The sequence below is a fragment of the Rhinolophus ferrumequinum genome, chromosome 21 (genome assembly GCF_004115265.2).
Source record: "Rhinolophus ferrumequinum isolate MPI-CBG mRhiFer1 chromosome 21, mRhiFer1_v1.p, whole genome shotgun sequence".
Taxonomy (NCBI): Eukaryota; Metazoa; Chordata; class Mammalia; order Chiroptera; family Rhinolophidae; genus Rhinolophus; species Rhinolophus ferrumequinum.
The window spans coordinates 15,653,478-15,675,269 of record NC_046304.1 but is presented as its reverse complement, the minus strand read 5'-3'; the positions used below and the strand labels follow the sequence as shown (position 1 = coordinate 15,675,269).

General features: G+C 38.9%; 1 protein-coding gene and 1 pseudogene across 2 annotated transcripts in view; both read right to left on the bottom strand.

The window, feature by feature from the left end:
• The window catches only part of METTL16 (methyltransferase 16, N6-methyladenosine), a 65,263-nt gene extending 47,418 nt beyond the window's left edge, over positions 1-17,845 (bottom strand). For both annotated transcript variants that reach the window (XM_033090327.1, XM_033090328.1), the window contains exons 1-2: positions 17,708-17,845; positions 11,605-11,732 (exon numbers count right to left, since the gene is read on the bottom strand). In XM_033090327.1, the coding sequence (XP_032946218.1) occupies positions 11,605-11,732 (128 nt within the window). In that variant the 5' untranslated portion in view covers positions 17,708-17,845. The remainder of the gene's footprint in view (positions 1-11,604; positions 11,733-17,707) is intronic.
• A 3,008-nt stretch (positions 17,846-20,853) lies between these two features.
• On the bottom strand, positions 20,854-21,254 carry LOC117012890 (acyl-coenzyme A thioesterase 13-like; annotated as a pseudogene).
• Positions 21,255-21,792: the final 538 nt, after the last annotated feature.

Genomic DNA, 21,792 nt, shown 5'->3' with positions numbered 1-21,792 from the left:
TTACCTAAGACCAGTACATATTGACATAATTACTGTCCTACAACTTCTGAATGTTATTTTGCACTGGCATTTTAAATAAAATTTGTGAAAATCAGGGATTGTGAACTCAAATATTTACAAAGTGCTACTCAAAATGCCAGTCCCTGACAAGACATGGAGCTTGGGCTGAAATGTGAATCAACACACTGAAGAAAGTCACACAACCAGAATGTCTGCTGAAGTAAACATGTAGTGTAAGGTCTTTATCTCTGGAGAGTAACAAAGAGTTTGTGGCCAAGCAGCCAATTCAGCGACCACTTTCATAGCACTATGCCAGGTGACACCAGATGACACGAATGACCATCTCAAAGGGTATGGCCACCATGCCGTTCTAGGTAATTAATGCCAAGTGGGTTTGCCAGCCCAGTTTTGCCAAATTGCTAAAATTCTCAAATGAACCAACCACCCATAATTTTATATGAAATTTCCCCGATTCCTAAAAATCTACGTGGATAATAAACAACTGCAAGCCTTATACAACTCAGAGGCTGACAAGTTGTACCCTCTATTGTAAATATAATTTTTTTAAAGTTGGGGTATTTGGCCACTTCACACTTTTAAAGATGAAGTATAAAAATGTTTCATTCTCTTTGTGCAGTACTTTGTTCAACGGAGTTATATAGAATAGGTTAGAATTTTTAAGAAGAGCTAGCATTCATTCCTTTATTCATTCAACGTATTTATTATATGTCAGCTATGTGCCAGGCATTGTGTAAAATGCTGGAGATATTGCAGTAAGCAAAGAGACATAACATCACCTTTCACGAAGCTGACGGTCTGGTAGAGCAGGTATTAACTCAAGAATCACTCAGACACATGTAAAATGATCACTGTGATAAATACTGTAAAAGGTAGGTAGGTACAAGGTGCTATGAAACCTATGTAATAAGTGAACTGCCTTAGGAAAGTCCGAAAAGGCTTCCCTGAGGAGGCAACTGAGCTAAGAACTGAGAGTGGAATAACAATTAACATAGGAAAGAACTAGGGGAAAGGAACATGGCATTCTAGGGTCTCGGGTAAAGAGAACTGCAGGTACAAAGACCCTGAGGCAGGAGAGAATTTATGGGGAAGTCCAGGTAGTGACAGACAGCCAAAGAGTCTGCAATGCAGAGGGCAAGGTTCAAGATGCATAGTTCAAGATGAGGCTGGAGAGGAAAATAGGGGCCCGATTACGTAGGGCCTTATAATTAGGGTAACTATATAAATTTATTATCTAATCCAGGACTCTTCCGAAAGTGAAAGTAAAAGCTATTATAACCACACCAGATAATTATAATCTATGTTAAGAATTTAGGTCTGGTATGGAATAAAGACGAACTAGCCTGAAAGCAGAGATGCTAATTAGAAAACAATTGTTGTATTTGAGTTAAGAGGCTGGATAAAGGTGGCAGTAACAAAGGTAGGGATACGTGAAAGGGATTAAGAGCATTTAGGAGGGAAAATTTACAAGATGTGGTGATGGACTGATATGTGAGGTGAGGGAGGATGTGTTCACCGTCACCGACGTCTCCTACGCGTCTGTATTGTTCAACAGATTAGGCAGTGCCGGTCACTGAAAGTGGGAACTCTGGCAGAGAACCATTTTTGAGGAGCAGTATCATAACTCTGAGCTGTATCTGAGACACCTAAGTGGAGATATGAGGTAAGCAGTGATCTCTAGATACAGAGCTCAGAAAACTGGTCTGGAGAAATAGACGTGTAAGTGACCTGCAAACCAACAAGAGAGGCCCTGGCATAGATGAGAGGGTTTCAGGAGAAAACACACAGTGAAAAGAAAAGAGGTGAACATTAAGCCTTGAAGAAGCCTTTAGTGGTTGTAAATACGATCATTACAGAGGAAGTTACAAGGAGACAGAACGGGTGGAAGAAGGAAAGTTAGAAGAATGTGGTGCAGTGCCAAGGAAGCCCAGGGAAGAGGCTGTCCCTGAAGGAGGGAAGCGTGAGCAGAGTGACCTGTTTCTCAGAAGCCAACTGAAGAACCGAAACTGGACTTAGTGACATGAGATCACTGGAGACCTTTTCAAAAGCTGCTTTGGTAGTGGTAGAATTAGAAACTACCCTGGAATGAGCTAAAGATTAAGGATGTTGTGACAAAAATGAAGATAGTAAATACAAACAATTCTTCAAGACGTTGAATTGTACAAGAAGAGAAATGCGGCCATGAAAGGGAGAGGGTTGATGGAACGGTTTTATTAATTTTTTAATGGAAGACTTAAACATGTTTCAAAATCAATGGGAAATCACAAAGGCCACATATTATGATTACATTTATAAGAAATTTCCAAAACATGTAGATATATAGACAGACAGCAGATTGGTGGTTTCCAGAGTCTAAAGAGAGAGGAGTGGGGAGTGACTGCTAAATGGGTACCCAGTTTCTTTTGGGGTGATGAAAATGTTCTGGAATTAGATAGTGGTTGTGAACATACAACTGAGTTGTATATTTCAAAATGGTGATTTTATGGAGTGTGAGTTACATATCTCAATTTTTTAAAAAGTCAAAGGGAAGAACCTAGTTGACAAAGAGGGATTAAATATTTAAGAGAAGCAACAGTGGACTGTGTCAAGTTCCTGAGATGAGGGGAGGGAATGAGATCCAAAGCGCAGATCGAGTATTTAATTCAATTCAAATATAATAACAATAGTAATAATAATAATTGGTTGTTGAACAGAACCAAAAGCCAAACCCATGGACTTCTGTTGTATTTTCCACCAACTTATTCCTCCCCATGACTGAGTTTAAGAATTTGTAAAAAAACAACAACACTTCCATGGGTCAAATAAGCAACTAGATAGTAACGCACAAAAGCAAAGATCCTGGAACAGTGGAAATGATCATTACCAGTACCCTAACTTAACTAAATAACCCCAAATCCTACTTGCAAAATAGTAAGAAACTACCCATGCAGATCCCTAAAGAAAAAATAACGAGAGAAAAACCTGGTCATCCAAACACCTCTTTACCCTTTCCAAGTACAGTTAAGAGTACAGCAATTTTCTAGCACAGCCCAGTGACTTACCCTAATTTCAGTGAAATTTAAAAAAAAAAAAAAAAAAAAAAGAATCCAACAATCAGGGAAACAGCTAAATAAAGTTTTATATTACAAAAATTTAGGAATGACCTAAAAGAAACAATAGAGAGTTGGCTGAATACCTCCACACAAGAGAACACTCTGCAGTCATTAAAAGTTGTAAGACTAAAAAAAAGAAGGTTGTAAGACTGGGTTGACCCACATATTCTTATACGAAGAACGTTCCTTGATCCTTGATATATTGAAAAGAAAAAAAAAGCTGCAAGTTTGAGTAAAAGCATATACATATATTATGATCACATCCTTATAAAAATAAACAAAAACAAAGCAAAAGACTGTGCATGTATACATGCATAGAAAAGGTCTGGAAGGGTAAAAACCACCTGTAGATGTGGAAATGCATGGGTAGAGAGTAAGAATGGAGATTTTCATTCTCCTTACATTTCTGTATTATCTGAATACATTTTATATAATATCACCTTCATAACAGTGTTTTGTAACTATATGGAAAATGCTTATACTATAATGCAAGCGGAGATAAAAATAAGTCCTATGTTGTATCTGTGTCAAAATTACAACTACAAAAATTACTATATAAGCACAAAGGCTTTACAAAGTAATTTGATCTTTTGGGGTGGGAGAACTGTGACTTTTTCCTTTTACATATACAACTTTACCATTATAAATGTAGTTAGAAAAGATATATTTCTGTTATTCTCCCATTAACGGCTCTATATTGTCTGCGTAATAAAAAACAATTCCTTTTTCAAAAAAGGAAAACATGTTCTTGGTTCTAGAGTACTTGTTTCTGTTGGAAATCAAATCGGGACAGTTCCCATGGTGATAGTAATCACCAAAAAATAATACTGCAGCTTGGGCATTAATTACATAGCTTCATAAAACATTTAGTGCAAGAGAAACAGCAACATAATTCATGTTTTTCTTAGTGCTTTCAGAGTTCTTTATAAAAATAGATCTGCTTTTCAAAAAAAAAATGTATATATATACACATATATATACATATATATGTGTATATATATATATATATATGTACACACACACACACACACACATATATATACGTATTCACTTTGATGGACTACCGCATACAATTTATTACTAAGGAACTACATCTTAATCACCGAAAAGTACAAGACATCAAGTAGAGGCTGGTCTAATTGAAGAAAATAAGCTGAAAATTCAACAAAGAGTTGATTGTTAGATTCTGTTAGCAAAATGAGTGCTCGTTTTCTTATGTCTAAGAAAATACAGACACTACTCTGAGGGTTGGAAATCTTTTTGTAGGACAAAGTCTAGTCATCCGACTTTACTAGTTACATATCTAGGTCACTTCAGCACCCTGGGACATTAAAAAATCCTGAACACAGGCAAGATCTCCTTTTACTCTCCTTTCTGAGATCACAGGGACTAAAATTAGCTCTCACGTGGAAATTAGCAATTTATTCCATCAGTCTTTGTTGTTTGTTTAACACATCCGGCTTCACAAAATAGACTATTGTCAACAGGCTCATATCAGATTTCCCCAGAAGGACTCCTGCTCTGCTGCTGCGGAATACAGTATTACCATCATAGATGGCATTAGGAAGGACATGTCTGTGACCCATGGTTAAAATATCCATCATTCTATCACTGCAGAGGCTGAACCTGATGTAACAACAAAGGCTGAAGCCTCCCGGCCTCACTCCAACATCGGTTTCTAGTCATTAGATCTTCACTGAATTGCTAAAAATGGTACAGTCACAGGTGTGACAAAGCCCTTCAATGCTGGGTCTTTGGTGTAAAAACAAATCAGTTGAGTGTCACACTCTATTCAAACTCAACTGACAGGGTTTTCAGGTAAATGGCAGAATGTCCCCATGGGGCTGGTAACTGTAAAAAGCACAAACGAAAATCTAATTGCAGTGGTCAGATATGATTATAACAAGTAGTGACGGGCGCAGGGAAGAACAGAGAGAAATGACACCAGCAACCCTCTTCAATTACACAAGGCATCATAACAATGAGAGAACCTATCATTTACTGTCCACAAGTTGCCAGTCACTGCATGCATTAGTGCTAGACTGTATGACAACCATCCACAGGATGGCATTAATCCCTCTTTTTTAAAAAAGGAGGAAACTCAGTTTTAGTAAAGCTAAGAAAATTATCGAAAGCCTCACAGCTGGTCAATGGCACCCTCAAGACTGGTCCTTAGGATGACTCACTCAGAAGTGCCCCCTCCTAACATACCACACCCCGCTACCCTTAAGAGTTGAGCAAACAAATGACACGGTCAGTCCATCTCAGATCTGATGTGTTGCCTGATAGTCCTTTCCCATCCTTTAGCTGGGTTTATATCTGGGCCATTCTTTTTCATACATCTCATGGAGTGAAATAAAAAGCCATTATAAAAATAAAGCACATTCTATCACTGCAGACAATCGTCAACGTCCCCTACCTAAGTAAGTAGAAATGGGATAACGTCTAGGAGCAGCTAGGTCATTTACACTAAAAAAAAGTACATCTCTCTCCTACATCTATCACAGATCCCTCCTAAATACGCTATAGGGCCAACTAATAAATAAGTTCATGCTGCTCCCTTCTTTAAAGAAGAGGAGGTTCTCCCCAAGCTGGCCTTAACTCTCTTCCCATCTCTTCACAGACAAGTTTTTTTCCTTTGAAAAACATTTAAAGATTACTTTTGCCTATTACAAAAACAACCACTTTGAACATCAAAGCTCATAACCTTTTAGTCCCTTTCTACGCACAGCATATCAGTGCTGAAATTTTGGTTTCAGTTCGAAACAAAATTATCATGTTTTATAATCTGCAATATCAATCAATACGCTACATGGTATTCCACTGTACAGGACTTCATTCTAAGAACCCACGTACTGGATTCTGTAAGTATGCTTTTTAGAACTTTCAAGGTTGCAATTCTACCAGCATTTTATCATTCTGACTACATCATTGCCATGGATATTGTAATATTTCACCTTTGCTAATTTGGTCCATTTTTTCCCCCTCTCTTGTGAATCACCTGTTTTTATCCTTTACGTTATCTATTAAGGCTTCTTTCCTTTTTCTTATTGTCTTATGAGAGTTCTTTACATAAAGGAAGCTAATACTTTATCATATACTGTAAATATTTATAATTGTTTCACCACCTTTTAATTTTAGTTATTTCCTGATATGTATAAGTTTTTACATCCTATGTATTAATCGTTAAATCCACCTCTTCTTTTATGAATTCTACTCTTGGAGAATACTTAGAAAGACCATTACTACACCTAAACTTACACAGACATTCACTCACATTTTTTTCATGTACTTAAAAAAATTAAATATATTGAAATAATTAAACCATCAGGAATCTCTCTGTATGATTTAAAGAGAATCTAATGCACATTCCCCATGGTTGTCCCAACTGCATTTATTTAAAATAAACTACTGAAAAAAAAAAATCCATTACTGTCTGTCCCACCCCTAATGACCTGAAATGCTACCCTTATTCTACACTATAGTCTTTACATGGTGGAGTGGTTTCTTACCTTGGAGTCAAGTTCTAACGTAAGCAGGTAAAGTGAAAATCCAGTATGGTCAAAATGACATTGTAAAATCTCTTTTGAAATACATAGCACTGTGAGATATTCACATTTTGAGAAACACACAGAAGTCGAGACTGATTAAGAAAGGAAGAAATACCCTGCCCACTCTGCACTCCCTCTGGGAGGCACACTGTGGAGTAGAATGACAGGCAGCAATCACCCCACAGTGTAGTGTGCACATGCAATGGTTTCTGCTGTTTAGACTTCAGTGTTTCCGAACGCCACTCTGCGTGGGAAAACTGACAGCCCATTCTTACTCCAACACTACTATACTAACATTTTAATTACTCTGACTTCACAATATATGTAAATATCCTCTGGGAAAGCTTACACACTTACACCTCTCCATCATCCATTACTCTTTTATAACATTTGCTCTGAACATCTTTTCTTTGTACTTTGGAAACATTTTTTGTAGAAAATTACCCCGAGACTTATGATTAATACCCTTAGGCTTATTGATCACAATCTCTATGGTCTAGCATTCTTTCCAGGCTACTCCCATCTTTGTTTCTGGGTTGTAGACTCCATCGTAGAATCACATGACCAGAGAGAAGGCTCCACACAGAGCCCCAAAACTATCATGTAGCCTCTAGAGAAACACCCAGATTTTCCTTTAAACACCCCAAGCCGATCTGAGAATGTTAAGGCAGTTTTGGAGGTGTTAACCTGCTGCCTTCTCAGACCACCGGTCCGCTGATAATATATACTTATTCTTTTTTAAAAATTTTTTTAATTGGAGAATATTGGGGAACAGTGTGTTTTTCCAGGACCCATCAGCGCCAAGTCAAGTTTTTGTTTTGAGTCTTGTTGTGGAAGGCACAGCTCACTGGCCCATGTGGGAATCGAACCAGCGACCTTGGTGTTATGAGCACTGCCCTCTAACCAACTGAGCTAACTGGCCGCCCGTAAACGCTTATTCTATGACCCAGCTCCAATCTCCCTCTTTTGGCTGAGCGGCGCAGGCAGCATGAGCCTGGACTTGTTTGGCCTCTGGTTTCAGAAATATCAATAACTTAAGATACGCAGATGACCTGGCAGGATGTAGTACTGATTTGAAACAACTTTTTGATGAAAGTGAAAGAAGAAAGTGCCAAAGCAGAACTGAATTTGAACATCACGCAGACAAAAATCAAGACTGCAGAATATACAACTTTAACATTGACGATGAAGACACTGAAATCGGTAAAGATTATGCTGACCGTGGTTCAGTCAGCAATTCAAACAGAGACTGCAGTCAGGAAATCAAGACTGAGTCTTGGAAGGGCAGCAATGGGAGAATTAGAAAGATGACCAACAGCACAGATGCGTCATTAGAGACCAAGGCTAAGACCACCCACACTCTAGTATTCCCGATTACTATGTACAATGGGAAAGGTGAACAGTGAAGAAGGCTGATAGGAAAAAACAAAATTATTCATTTGAAACATGGTGTTGGAGGAGAGCTCTAAGGACTCCGGATCACCAGAAAGATCAAGGGGGTCTGAGGCAAAACAAGCCTGCGGCATCGCTGGAGTCAAAAATGACAAAACTGCAGTATTATTAGAGACTACTTCCTTTGACTTCAGTCCCAGAGCCTCAGAATGTCAGGATGTCTGGTTTCAGTTGGACTGTTGCTCATTTTTAATTGTAACAGTCTTAGCAGTAGAAACATTTTTGTTTGGACTAATTGCTTTTTTACCAGGAAGCTGTTTTATAAAGTAACAAAGTCATCCCTGGGTGTCAAGTTCTAAAAACTATTTCCAAGAAAACAGGTTTTGTAACAATTTTTTTCTTGTCTTTGTATTTTAATGTAACCTTTCTTACCACAGAGAAGGAAACAAATTAAGTATGTTAAAAATAAAGTCTTGACTCTCCTTAGCTATAGTACAATGTCAGGCCCAGACATTGCCGCTATTAGAAGTGAAAGGAGACTTTGACTTCAATAATTGAATACTAGTAATTCTTAAAAACACAGTGGTTTCCTCCTAATAATTCCTTGTGCTTGCTCACTTTATAATGTTTCTAACTGAAAAATAGAAAAAGATGAGAAATATACCAACATAGTTACAAATTTCAGATGTATGCCTGTGAACTAACAGAAATTAGTATGCACAATCATGGCAAAAAAAAAGTATTATAACAAATTATTATAATCTCTTTTTCTGGGCATCACTAGTGGTCGACTCAAAAGGGATGAACTATAATTTACTTCAGTTAAGGAGGTTGAAAATTGGAGCAACTTTTCAGCCAAAGCAGTTCATTCTCTAACATAGTAACCTACATAAATTGAGAGTAAGATTATTAATATATAAGTAGAGAGAGTGGGACTGATTGCAATTAACCGCACTCTCTGCTATGCATGTACAGTGTATTAAAGTGTTACTGCCAAAGAGAATAGAAAAGACTGAATGTTTTTAAATTTCATTTAAAAAAAGAAATTTGATTGCTCTGTGATATGTTTTAAACAATAAAAAGATTTTGCTCTTGGAAAAAAAACACAAAACTGAAGTTGTCCTACTTTGGGCACATCATGAGAAGGCAGACTTCTTGGTCAAAGATCCCTTTGAGAATCTGATAAAAACTAAGGATTATCTTCCAGAAAAATGAATGTAAACATATTTTTAAACTACTTTGATATGATTTCTAGAGTATTTTGGTCCTCAGGTTAAGCCCTGCCCTACGGCCTCTATTTCTAAAGCCCGAAGGTGACTACTAGGAGGAAGGAAGAGGTCACCCCTATGATCCTATTATTCCTTACCTTCCCTTTTCTCCACAAATGCTGCCTTCTCCTCCCCAACGCTAAATCACCACACCTTTCCCCAGGCAGGCTTGGAATGAAACATTTCCTTCTCAAGGGTACATCACACACGTTATTCCCATACCATTATCATAATCTTGCCATTTCCTGAAGCACTCATACCATTCTTTCATTTATTTATCAATGACAGTTGACATTCAATATTATATTAGTTTCAGGTGTACAGCATAGTGGTTACACATTTATATAATTTATGAAGTGATCCCCTCATAAGTCTAGTACTCCCCTGGCACTATACAGTTATTACAATTTATTGACTATATTCCCTATGCTGTACTTTACATCCCCATGACTATTTTGTAACTACCAATTTGTACTTCTTAATTCCTTTGCATTTTTCACCCAGCCCTCCAACTCTCCTCCTATCTGGCAACCATCAGTCTGCTCTCTGTATCTATGAGTCTCTTTCTGTTTTGTTTGTTCTTTTATTTTGCTCTTTAGATTCCATATATAAGTGAGATCAAATAGTATTTATCTTTCTCTGTCTGACTTACTTCACTTAGTATAATACCCTCTGGGTCTATCCATGTTGCCATAAATGGTAAGATTTCATTCTTTTTATGGCTGAGTAATGTTCCATTGTGTGTACATACACATAAATGGGGTGCCAAAAAATGTATACAAGTGAACACTTTGGTCAATGTTGCTCAAACAGTAGTTTGCAGTAATCAGAAGTGTCTGGACGCTGATGGTAACCACTTTGAGCACCTCTTGTAATTGCAGAAGTCAAACATGACTTGTATTCCTCTTTTGCTATCGGTATATATTGAATATTACAATTTTAATAGTTTTTTCCTTTCTTAAAATGTGTATACATTTTTTTGACACTGTGTGTGTGGGTGTGTGTGTGTACACACATACACATATATGTGCATAGAGTCAAATAATTAAGTTCATGAACTTTCTACGGTGGAAAGTTCATGAACTTAATTGTCCGTATATCTTTTATTTTTTTTAAAGATTTTATTGGGGAAAGGGAACAGGACTTTACTGGGGAACAGTGTGCACTTCCAGGCCTTTTTTCCAAGTCAGGATGTTGTCCTTTCAATCTTAGTTGTGGAGGGCGCAGCTCAGCTCCAGGTCCAGTTGCCATTGCTAGTTGCAGGGGGCGCGGCCCACCATCCCTTGCGGGACTCGAGGAATCGAACTGGCAACCTTGTGGTTGAGAGGATGCGTTCCAACCAACTGAGCCATCCGGGAGCTCAGCAGCAGCTCAGCTCAAGGTGCTGTGTTCAATCTTAGTTGCAGGGGGTGGAGCCCACCATCCCTTGCGGGACTCAAGGAGTTGAACCAGCAACCTTGTGGTTGAGAGCCCACTGGCCCATGTGGGAATTGAACCAGCAGCCTTCTGAGTTAGGAGCATGGAGCTCTAACCGCCTGAGCCACCGGGCTGGCCCGTCCCTATATCTTTTTCAATTAGTGTTTTGGATTTTTTCGGATAAATACCCAGAAGTGGAACTGCTGGGTTATAAGGTAGTTCTATTTTTAATTTTTGTGGAACCTGCATACTGTTTTATTTTCTTAATTTGGGGCGAGTGAGGGGATCAAACCATTTTATTGAGGGCCTTTGGGAAGACAATGAGATCCAATGTCTTTGGGCCGGCCAGGATATCTCCAGCTTAACAGCCGCCAAATTTTTTTTTTTCCCCTTAATTTTTAAAATCAACTTTTTAACTTAAATGTACTAAAATCCTAAGTAATAATATCCGTGAAATCACGGTTTTGATGTTGTGGTTATTATTTTCCTACCTCACATCAAAATAAACAATATACTTGAAAAAAGGACTTTAGACCCTTACCAGCAACCAAGTTTTAGAGGACAATCTTAAGGTTTCTACAGTTACTCTGGGATCTCTGGGTAAGCAATAATTTGGACATCGAGAGTTCTTTTTTTTAAGCCGGAGCAAACTTAAAAACATTTGGTCTAATCCTCTCATTTTGTAGATTAAAAAGCTGAAACCCAGACAGGTTAAAAAATTTGTCCAAGGTCAGAGGAGACATTTAATAACATGTCTAAGGTTAGGATTCAGGTGCACTGTCAGTCCAATACGCTTTCCACTGCACTGTATCCATTCAGATTACACTAGAATAACATAGTATCAAGAATTCTTCATCTGTTACCTACCTCACTCTTCCATTCAGATTTATCTGAATATGCTGCTTAAAATCTGGATATTTGGATGCCAGATATGCAAAGTCAGGAGGTTTGTCCTTGTATCTATTTCTTGCATGCATTGATTTACTCAGAGCCATCTTTAAAAAGAAAAAAAAAAGGAAAAAAATCAGCATATTTAGTTTAAAAAAAACATTAATGGGGAAAAGCTGTGGTTGCCAAGTCAACAGTTACAGCCAACACATCCTTGCCAATCAAATGAGAAAACAGAAGTTATATTTTTAAAATGTACACAACAAATAAGCACATGAAAAGATGCTCACCAACATCTGCCATTAGAGAAATCAAAATTTCTACCCATTAGGATGGCTATGATTTAAAATTTTTTAAAATTTTAAAAAATAACAAGTGTTAGAGAGGATGTGAAGAAATTGGAGCCCTCGTGCATTACAGGTGGAAATGTGAAATGGTACAACCACTGTGGAAAACAGTTTGGTGGTCCTTTAAAAAGTTAAAACACAGAATTACCATGTGATCCAGCATTTCCACTCGTAAGTACTAAGAGAACTGAAAGCAGGGATTCAGACAGATACTTGCATACCAATGCTCATAGGATCACTATTCACAAGAGCCAAAAGGTGGACACAACCCTAAGTGTCCATAAACAGATGAGTAAACAGAATGTGGTATATACATACAATGGAATACTACTCAGCCATAAAAAGTAATTAATTGATACATGCTACAACATGGACAAACCTTAAAAAACATTATGCTAAGGAAAATAAGCCTCACACAAAAGGAGTATTAGGAATATTGTATTATGCCACTTATATGAGGTACCAAGACTAGCCAAATTCATACAGATAGAGAGCAGAATAGAGGTTACTTGGGGGTGAGGGGAGGGAGCAATGATGAGTTATTCTTTAATGGGTACATAGTTTCTGTTTAGGATAAAAAAACTAGAAATGGATAGTGGTGATGGTTGTACAATACTGTGAATATACTTAATGTCATCGAATGGTACACTTAAAAATGGTTAAATTGGTAAATTTTATGTTATATGTATTTTACCAACAGGCAACAGGATCTTTTTACAGTGGCCTTGTATAGATTGAATACTTGGTGGTGCCCCATAGGGTCACTAAAGTTTCAAAAAATATCTTCTATTCCAACCTCCTTTATAAATTTCAGTCTTGTCATTCCTAAGTAGCTCAAACCAAATCAAAACAAACTTAATTTTGTCTTCTTCCAGATTACAAAGAAGAAAAAAGTTACTGCATTTAAAGAAAGAAATAAAAACTAGAAGAAAAACCATTGTAGTGGTTTAGTAAACCTCTAAGTAGTTGATAATTTTAAAATATGTTAGTGTACTACATATCTCGGAGTGGTAGGTGATTTTTATTTTCTGCTTTACACCATTCTGCATTTTCCATTTTTATAATGAGCATTCATCTAAACGAACATAGTCAGAAACCCAGGAGTCACCTGATTGTTCTCCACCCTCTCATATCCCAAGAAGTCATCATGTGGACTTAACTTGCTAAACACCTCTCAAATCCATCTATTTTTCCCTATCTCCACTAATGTAAGCCAGTACAAGTTACCTAGACTACCACAGCCTCTTAATTGGTCTCCCTGAATCCCTTTTATTCTCTCCACTTCTTTTTCCATCTTGCAGTGATCATTTCTAAACACAAATCTCATTATGTCCTTCTCCTATGCCCACTGGCTCAAAACCTTACTCTTAGGATAAAAATAAAAACCCGACTTCAGCATACGTATAAGGCCCAGCATGGTGTGGCCTCACCTATTTCTTCACCGTCAGCTTAAGTCACACCCCTCTAGCTTATTTTTCTGTCCTTCCACTCTGGCAACAGGATCTTTACATAGCTTCCTCCTTTTGTCTATGTTCTTTCCTCCTCCTCTTCACCTGAGGAATTCCTACTCATCCTGACTATCACAGTTCAAGCGTCTCTTCTTCAGGAAGGTCTTTCCTTCCCTAATTTCCTGGGTTGAGTCATATCCCCTATTATAAAGTTTCCTAGCAACAAGGCCCTTTCCTTTGTAGGCTTTTAGAGCTGTAACTTTACATAGTAATAAATCTGTTAACACTCTACTTCAGAAGGTTTTTTTGACAGTTTTTGACATTGGAAATTTAACAACCACTTTCAAAAAAGAATTGTCTTCACTCCAGACCTTTCCAAATCATATATCCAACTGCCAATGAGACTTTTCACCTGAATGGCTCAAAAGTACTTCATGCACAACATGTTTAAAATTAATAATTTCTACCCACCCCAAAATCGTCTTCTTTGAATCTTCCCTATTTCACTGAATGACACCACTATCTTTGTATGACACACAACCCGAAATCTTTAGCGTCTTCTCCACCCCACGTCCCCTATTCCAAACACACCATGTCCTGAATATCTATCTCCTAATTATTTCTTGACCCTATCTATTTTTCACCCTTCACAACTCCCCTCACCCAAAATCATTATTATTTCTTACTTGGATTACTACAATAGCCTCTAACCAATCTCTCTAGAACCACTCTTGCTCCTGCAATCTCCTTTTCACCCAGCAGACAATCTTCCCTCTTCCATCCCATGCAAATTTGAACATTCCTTGTTAAATCACTTCAGGAGCTTCCTAAAGCTATTAGTCTGATTAAGTCCAAAATCATTATCAAGGCATACAAAATAGGCCTTGCCTATCCCTCTAACTTCATTTGTTGCCCCCTTTCTCTTCTTGCACTATGTTCCAGACGTACCGGTCTTCTTTCATTCTCTGCTGCATCATGGTCTGCCCTCCCATCCCTTCACCCTGTGAAGGCTCAGGAGTCCTTCACATCATACCTCGCATCATTTTCTCTGGTAGGCTTTCTCTGACACCACACATTCAATCAAATACCCACCCTATATGAGGCCTGACAATTAAGTTCACGAACTTCTTGCAACGATGTTGCTAACCCTTTTTGCTATCACAGGGATTATTCATTATGAATTTGTACCAACTGGACAAACAGTTAAACAAGTTTACTATTTGGAAGTGCTGAAAAGGCTGCATGAAAAACTTAGACGACCTGAACTTTCCGCCAACAATTCATGGCTCTTGCTTCACGACAATGTACCTGCTCACACGGCACAGTCTGTGAGGGAGTTTTTAGCCAGTAAACAAATAACTGTATTGGAACACCCTCCCGACTCACCTGATCTGGCCCCCAATGACTTCTTTCTTTACCCGAAGATAAAGCAAATATTGAAAGGAAGACATTTTGATGACACTAAGGACATCAAGGGTAATACGATGACAACTCTGATGGTCATTCTAGAGAAAGAGTTCCAAAATTCCTTTGAAGGGTGGACTAGGCGCTGGCATGGGTACATAGCTTCCCCAGGGGAATATTTCTAAGGTGACCGTAGTGATACTCAGCAATGAGGTATGTAGCACTTTTTCTAGGATGAGTTCGCGAACTTAATCGTCTGACCTCATATGCTTTCAAAGCTTTCTATACTTTTCCCTCAGAGACCTTTGGTTTACATTTGTCACACACATACCAGGCCATAACCATGTCCATCTTATTCTTCACTATACCCCTCCCCCCAACAACTGGCATATACTAAATATTTGTTTAGTAAGTGAATAATTCAGAATTGGGGGAATTACTAGTCACTTGGAAGTTTCTCCGCACATTACTATTACCTTTTGGCCCTCACATTGTTACAGAAACTCACTATATACAAGTTTTAACTTCCTAACATTAACACACCCTTTACAGACCATCAAGAAAGAAGTGAGCATAAAACCAGGACAGGTCCCAGTCCCCGAGAAAAAGTTGAAAAGGAAAATATTTTCCTTTCTTGTGATTCTGGCAAGCCACAAAAAAAGCAAGGTACTCTGAACAGTAATTTCAAGAGACACTGGTATGTTAGGGCTCTGCAACACATTAAGATTTTAGAGACATACATTTAAAGATTTTAATGTATGTACATTGATGTCAGCTGTAAAATGTTACAGCTGACATCAATGTACATACACTAACACTCTGAACATATGCAGAGCAAATTAAATTACAGATGTGTCCACAGAATATCCAAACCTACAGAAAAGTTTTATAAGAGTTTCTTGGAGCCAAGTATTTTTGAGGACATGCCCAGAAGCAAGATATCAATGGTCTGGAGAATGGCAGTTTTGCAGTTCCTTGTATGCATTTAGAAGAAAGGAGAAAACATAAGGAAGGCACAGGAAGTCCACTGGTGGTAGATTAAGGAGGCAGGAGAAAGCAAAGCAGGAAAATCTCTAGGGTTGGATAAAAAGCAAAATGGAGAAATACAGACTTCTTTGACTTTGGTGTGTACAGGATGTTAATTAACATTTACAATACACAGCGATGGTATTCCCGCAACAAGGTAACAATGAGACGTTCTGTGGTCTCGGGTTACGGTGCCTAGGGTTGTGCCTTCCTGGGATCTAGAAGAGACTGTTACTCTGACATTTCAAAGCATGTTATCCTACATGCATCAGAACAACAGACAGGCTTCACTTACGGTAAAGACTGGCCTTTGCTAAGGAAGCTATAGGCCTGGGACGTGACTACCGGCTATGACCTGCCCAGTTAGGAATTTGTGATCAGATTATCCTGTGGGGTTACTTTCGGTCACTGAGCTTTTTCGGCCTGCCGTGTGGCCCCTCCTGAGCTTATCAGGTTTATTACATAGACCCTTTTTCATCCACATATGGCAGATTCAGTTCATTTCCTACATTACTCAACTTTTCTGGTCAGAACAGATAGAAAGAGTCAATAAAGCCACTTCTTTGCTAACCAAGCTCCTAATATAGGCAATGGGTTCTTAAGTAAATCTATCCCATTCCTCAGAATTTAACTGAGTGTCAACTCTTACCTGTCCTCAGCATTGTCACTTCCTTCTTGCTAACTCAATTTATATTTCTCTTTCTGGCTCATTCTGCTCTAGCTACACTGAGTTCCTTGTTGTTTCTCTATCAACTCTGGTATACTCCTGCTTCAGGACTTTTGTAATTGACGTCTGGTCTGCATGGACTGATCTTCTCCTGGAAATACACACATACAAGGTACCCTGGCCTTGTTCAGGTCTTTAAATCAAATGTCACCTTCTCATTGATGCCTTTCCTAAGTACCTCTACTTTAAAATGCAATAAGTGAACACACTTCGTGTTTCCCTTACTAGCTTCAATCTTCTACATAGAACTTATGCATTTGACTGACATTCCATATATTTCACTTTTTAAAAACATTTTCCCTGCCAGTAAGCTTCATGAGGGAAAATATTTTGTCTATTTGTTCACTGTGATTTCTCAGCACCTAAATTAGGTCCCGTAGGCACTCAACCAGTATTTGTTGATTGAAAGCATGATGGAATTCTTTTAACTGTCCAGGCCACTGAAACACAGCACCCTCATTCTTGGTGAATAGTCCCGTCTTGATTCCCAAAGAGACTCATCCCTAAGGTTGGGGCTGTTTTTTCGGGTTACCCTAGTCAGTCCAAAAAGCCAAAACAGAACCTTGAAGCTACCGTTACCTTGGTTTCTCTTGACGTTTAAATAATCCTCCTCAACTACCACTTACCTTAACACAACATATTCTAAATTCCGCTTTCAGAACTTCGAATTCCGTCTGCCCAGATCCCTTCCACTTCAATCCTAATCTTTTTTTTTAATCATTGCCTTCCCTCATAAATGCTACTTTTTCTTCTAGTCCCGCCAATGCCAGTTTTCCTTCTCTTCCACTACTTCCACACCATCTTACCTACTCAGATTGTTTTCCCGCCTCAGTTTCGGATCCCTCTAAACCTCCTCAGCCCTGGGGGTCTTTCCTACTTCAATCCTAATCTCCAATTCTATTCGCCAACTCCTCCCACCCATACTACCACCACTCCAGCTCGCGCGCGCGCGCGCGCGCGCGTGCACACACACACACACACACCCACCCACACACACCCGTCGGGTCTCTCTCTCCCTAGACCCCGAAGCCAACACCTCACGAAGCCAACAGAACACGAGCATGAGAAACCTGGGTGATACATGGGTTAAGCGAACTCGCAGTCCACATGAAAGATATTAAGGGACTCACCTCTAAGGTCAAAGTTCCTGCCAGACGACCAGTCTGGAGTGGGCCTCTAAACCCAGCGTCTTAAGGAAGGCAACCTCGGCGCTAAGCTCCTAGAAACGCAGATGTTACGCTCCCAGCGCGCCGCCATCTTGGGCAGCCATCCAGCCTCGTGATTGGACGAGTAACTCTCGCGAGATCTATACAGATTCTGAAGAAAGAAGAACCTGTCGCGAGACTGGAGTTTGTGGCTCCTTTTGACAGAGGGAGGGGGCTTGGTCACGAGCGGAGTCCTTTTCGTGAAGGCACCTGCGTTAGCATCTGCTAGGTAACTTGTTTTTTTAAATGTAGCTTTAAAAAAAGTAGCTTTCTGGGTCCCACTCCAGACTTTGGGGTTGGGCGGGAAATATGAGGATGGTGGGGGACCGGGGAGAGAGGGCTTTTGGATTTGATGGCGGGCAGTTAAAGTTTATTGTGCAACAAGTCTCTCCTCATGCTATGTGTTATTGAAACATCACAGATAAACTGTGAGATGAGAAAGAGTAGTCTCTTTTACAGAGGAAGAACTGGAGACCAGAAATATGAAGTCGTTTGTTCAAGATCTTACACCCAGATGACATTAAATCTTTGTTCTTTGTATTTCCTCGCTTGCCTCTTGAGCTGGAAGCGTTTTATTTTTCTTTTCAACTCGGTTACATTAATTTTACCCTCTGGGAAGTAGAGTGAGCATTAATCTCCCCATTTTACAACTGACACAAACAGGTGAATTACTTTCAAAAGGTATACAGTTAGTAACAAAACTTGGGCTAAAATCTGAGCCTCTGGACCCCCACCTAGTACCTCTTTCCATTAAAAAAAAAAAAAAAAAAAAGACTTGCCTCGGTCCTAGTAATTAATGTGAGAGCTTCTGGCAAACTATTGCCATAAAATTGAGAGATAGATACTAAGGAACGGAGACTCCAGCTTTAGGAAGAACTAAGTTTCCCAGCAGGTGCCCAAGGAAAGGGAGGTGTTTTCATTATCTATCGTGTAACAAACCACCCCAAAATGTATAGTTTGAAACACGCCAGTCTGGGCTGGGATTAGCCGGCTCCCCACCGCACCGTCTCCCCACCCAACCCCTCCTCACACCCCCGGCCATTCTGCTGTCCTTGCTATTGGTGGTAACATCAACTGGGGGCTCGTTCAGCTGGAATGACTGGGCCATTTTCTCCCTGCAGACTCAGATTCTCTCCTCCATGTGATCTTTCCACATTATCTCTCCAGCAGAGTAGCCATGCTTCTTACATGGTGGCTAAGGGCTCCTAAAAGGGCAAAAGTGAAAGCTGCTAGGCTTTCTTAAGGTTTAGGATCAGAAATGGTGCTTTCACCACATTCTATTTGTTAAAGCAAGTCAAAGGGCCAGCCCAGATTCAAAAAGAGGGGAATGGGGTGGTTGGTTAGCACAGTTGGTTAGAGCGTGGTGCTAATAACACCAAGGTTGCCCGGTTCCATCCCTGCATGGGCCACTGTGAGCTGCACCCTCAAAAAAAAAAGGGTTGGGGGACTATGCAAAGGTACTCTCCAGTACTTGAACATATGGTTCACTGGGTCTACTACTGTAGCAGAATACCACAGAAAGCGTTCTGTCTTTAGTTGGTAGTGACTTTGGTACTGGTTATTTTTACAGTATTTGGTGCTTTCTTCTGGAAAGGTAAAAGAGAAAGGTAAAAGAGGCGTGACTAATAGACTTGAATGTGGATTGTATTTAAAATGTTGGTGAATTTCTCTGTCAGCTCCAAACAGATCCAACTCTCCTGTAGGTCAAACCAGAGAAACCCTAACTCTGCAGCCAGGGAATCTAGGCTTTAATACTGACCCCACCACTTACTAACCCTGTGATTATGGACAGTTTATTTAAACTATTCAAGCCTTGGTTTGCTCAATATTGCAAAACTGGAGAGTAATCTCATAAAGTTGTTGTGAGAATTAAATCAGATAATGCATGTACAACACTTAGCATGGTTTCTGATTCATAATAAGCTGTTATTATTATTATTACTATTATTCCTTGTAACTTCTCTGGTCACTTTCCATTTTTGAAAAATTATTTCATAAAGATAAAACATCCCCCGTCCTAACAAAAATTTTAAAAAATTAATAAAAACAAAGATAAAACATGTTCATTGTAAATTTGTAAAAGTAAATTTGTAAAAGTAAATTTGTAAAAAAAATTAAGCAATTCAGGAAAGTATGACAAGAAGACAAAAATTCTCTAAAATCTCACCACCTGGAGCCAATTACCATCAAAGTTTGGTAACCTTACTTCTAGACTTCTATGTATTCATAAGAATATAGGAGTAAATAATTTTTATAGAAATATTTTATATTTTTTTACTCAAATGTAAGTCTTGGAGGTTCTACTTCAGTTAATATAGTTCTATATGATCCTTTGTGATGGGTGCATAGTATTCCATTGTATGGATGTGCACAATTTTTTAACTTATTTCCCTACAGGTAGACATAGGTTGGTCTGCCCCTAAAATTGTGGTACAATGATAAATACATCTCCTTTAATTTTTTTAAAGATCTGCATGGTTTTATTTTAGGTACTAGAAAAGGGGCTAACAATATGCTCCACCCCCAATATAAAATATGCCAGACAAATTATCAGAGAAAAACACCACACCCATTGGACTATTGCCTATATCACATTAATGTGCTTTGCTCCAAATTTCTTGACTATTTTAAGCCACATCTCTTAATCTGTTTTCCAATATGGGCTATGATCCTTCCATTTTGAAGTTCCAAAGTCTTAAAAAAAAAAAAATGTAGATGGCATTTTAGAACTGAGAAGTACCTAAAATTCATTAAGGATTAACCAGTAATTTATATTTTTCCTTTAGCTTAATATTTAGAATTCAGTTTTAAAGTAATCTTATCTCAAAATGGTCCAACTAGCTTCTTTGCTTTACCTAAGTTATCAAAACACTTTGAGCTAAGGATTTTTTTTATCCAAGTATCATACAGAGGATTAAAAACTAAAACCGAAGAGGTTTAAAATGAAAAAATGAATTCACCCCCATCCTATACCCCACTTGGACTCCATGTCCTTTTCCCCAAAGTACTTCTTAGCTACTTCTCCTGGTTGTGCTAATTTATTTTGAAGATTACATTTGTTCAGGTCAAATTTACACTTGATATTCCTTGTTGGGTTTCTTTAAGTCATACTGGTGTCCTCTCAAGTTTCCCAGGTGTTTTGTGTGTCAGCCTTGTGCTACTGATTTTCCTGTGGCTTTGTTGGTCAGATCCACAGCGGCAAACGCAAGTGTTTTCCCTTGCTTCTGAATATGTGCTGTAATTACTGTATCTTTTCCTATTTTAGCAGATGAGATGTACAACATGTTCCTATTGACACTGACGGCAGGTGCTCCCCTTTCTGTGCAGATCAGAGCCATTGTTGATATGTTACCACTGAGGTGGCTATCAACCTCCCGGGGAGAGTGCCCAGCTTGTTGGTTTGTTCCTCTTCTACTTTCAGTTTACAAAACACTTTCCCAGGAGCAGCAGAGACAAGAGTCACCCGCTCCATAGCTGCACTTATCGCCCTCACTGGGCAGTTGATATGGGAGTACCGGGGCAGCCTTTAAATTTTTTTTTTCCCTACATAAAATGAAAATTGTCTAGAGACTCCACAACATAGATTAACAAGATATTCAACATCTGGTTCTTAAGGCTTATCTCTCTGACTTACCTTCAAATCCCCAAGAATATAATCTGGTAGAAGTCGATATAATTTCCATACCCCAGCAAGGACAGACTAGGCATCCAACTGAATTACATCCTTTGCTCCATGCTGTCTCTCTGTTTAGGAAACTGATGCTGCACGTTCAGTGAGTAATGCTGTTAATTCTGAAATATTGCAGAGGTGGTACCGGAACTGCTTTCAGTCACCTGCATTGCTGACATCAACCCTTGAGGGCATCAGCCTGGACTCCCACTTTACAGAAGTTAATTATTTCAAAGACCTTGTTACTCTTCCCTGCCTGTCCTTTAGCCAGGGCCAAGTCAATATCCACAGGTCTCTCTAACTTCATGTCTCAGGAAGACATGATTGAGTACCAGTTCCT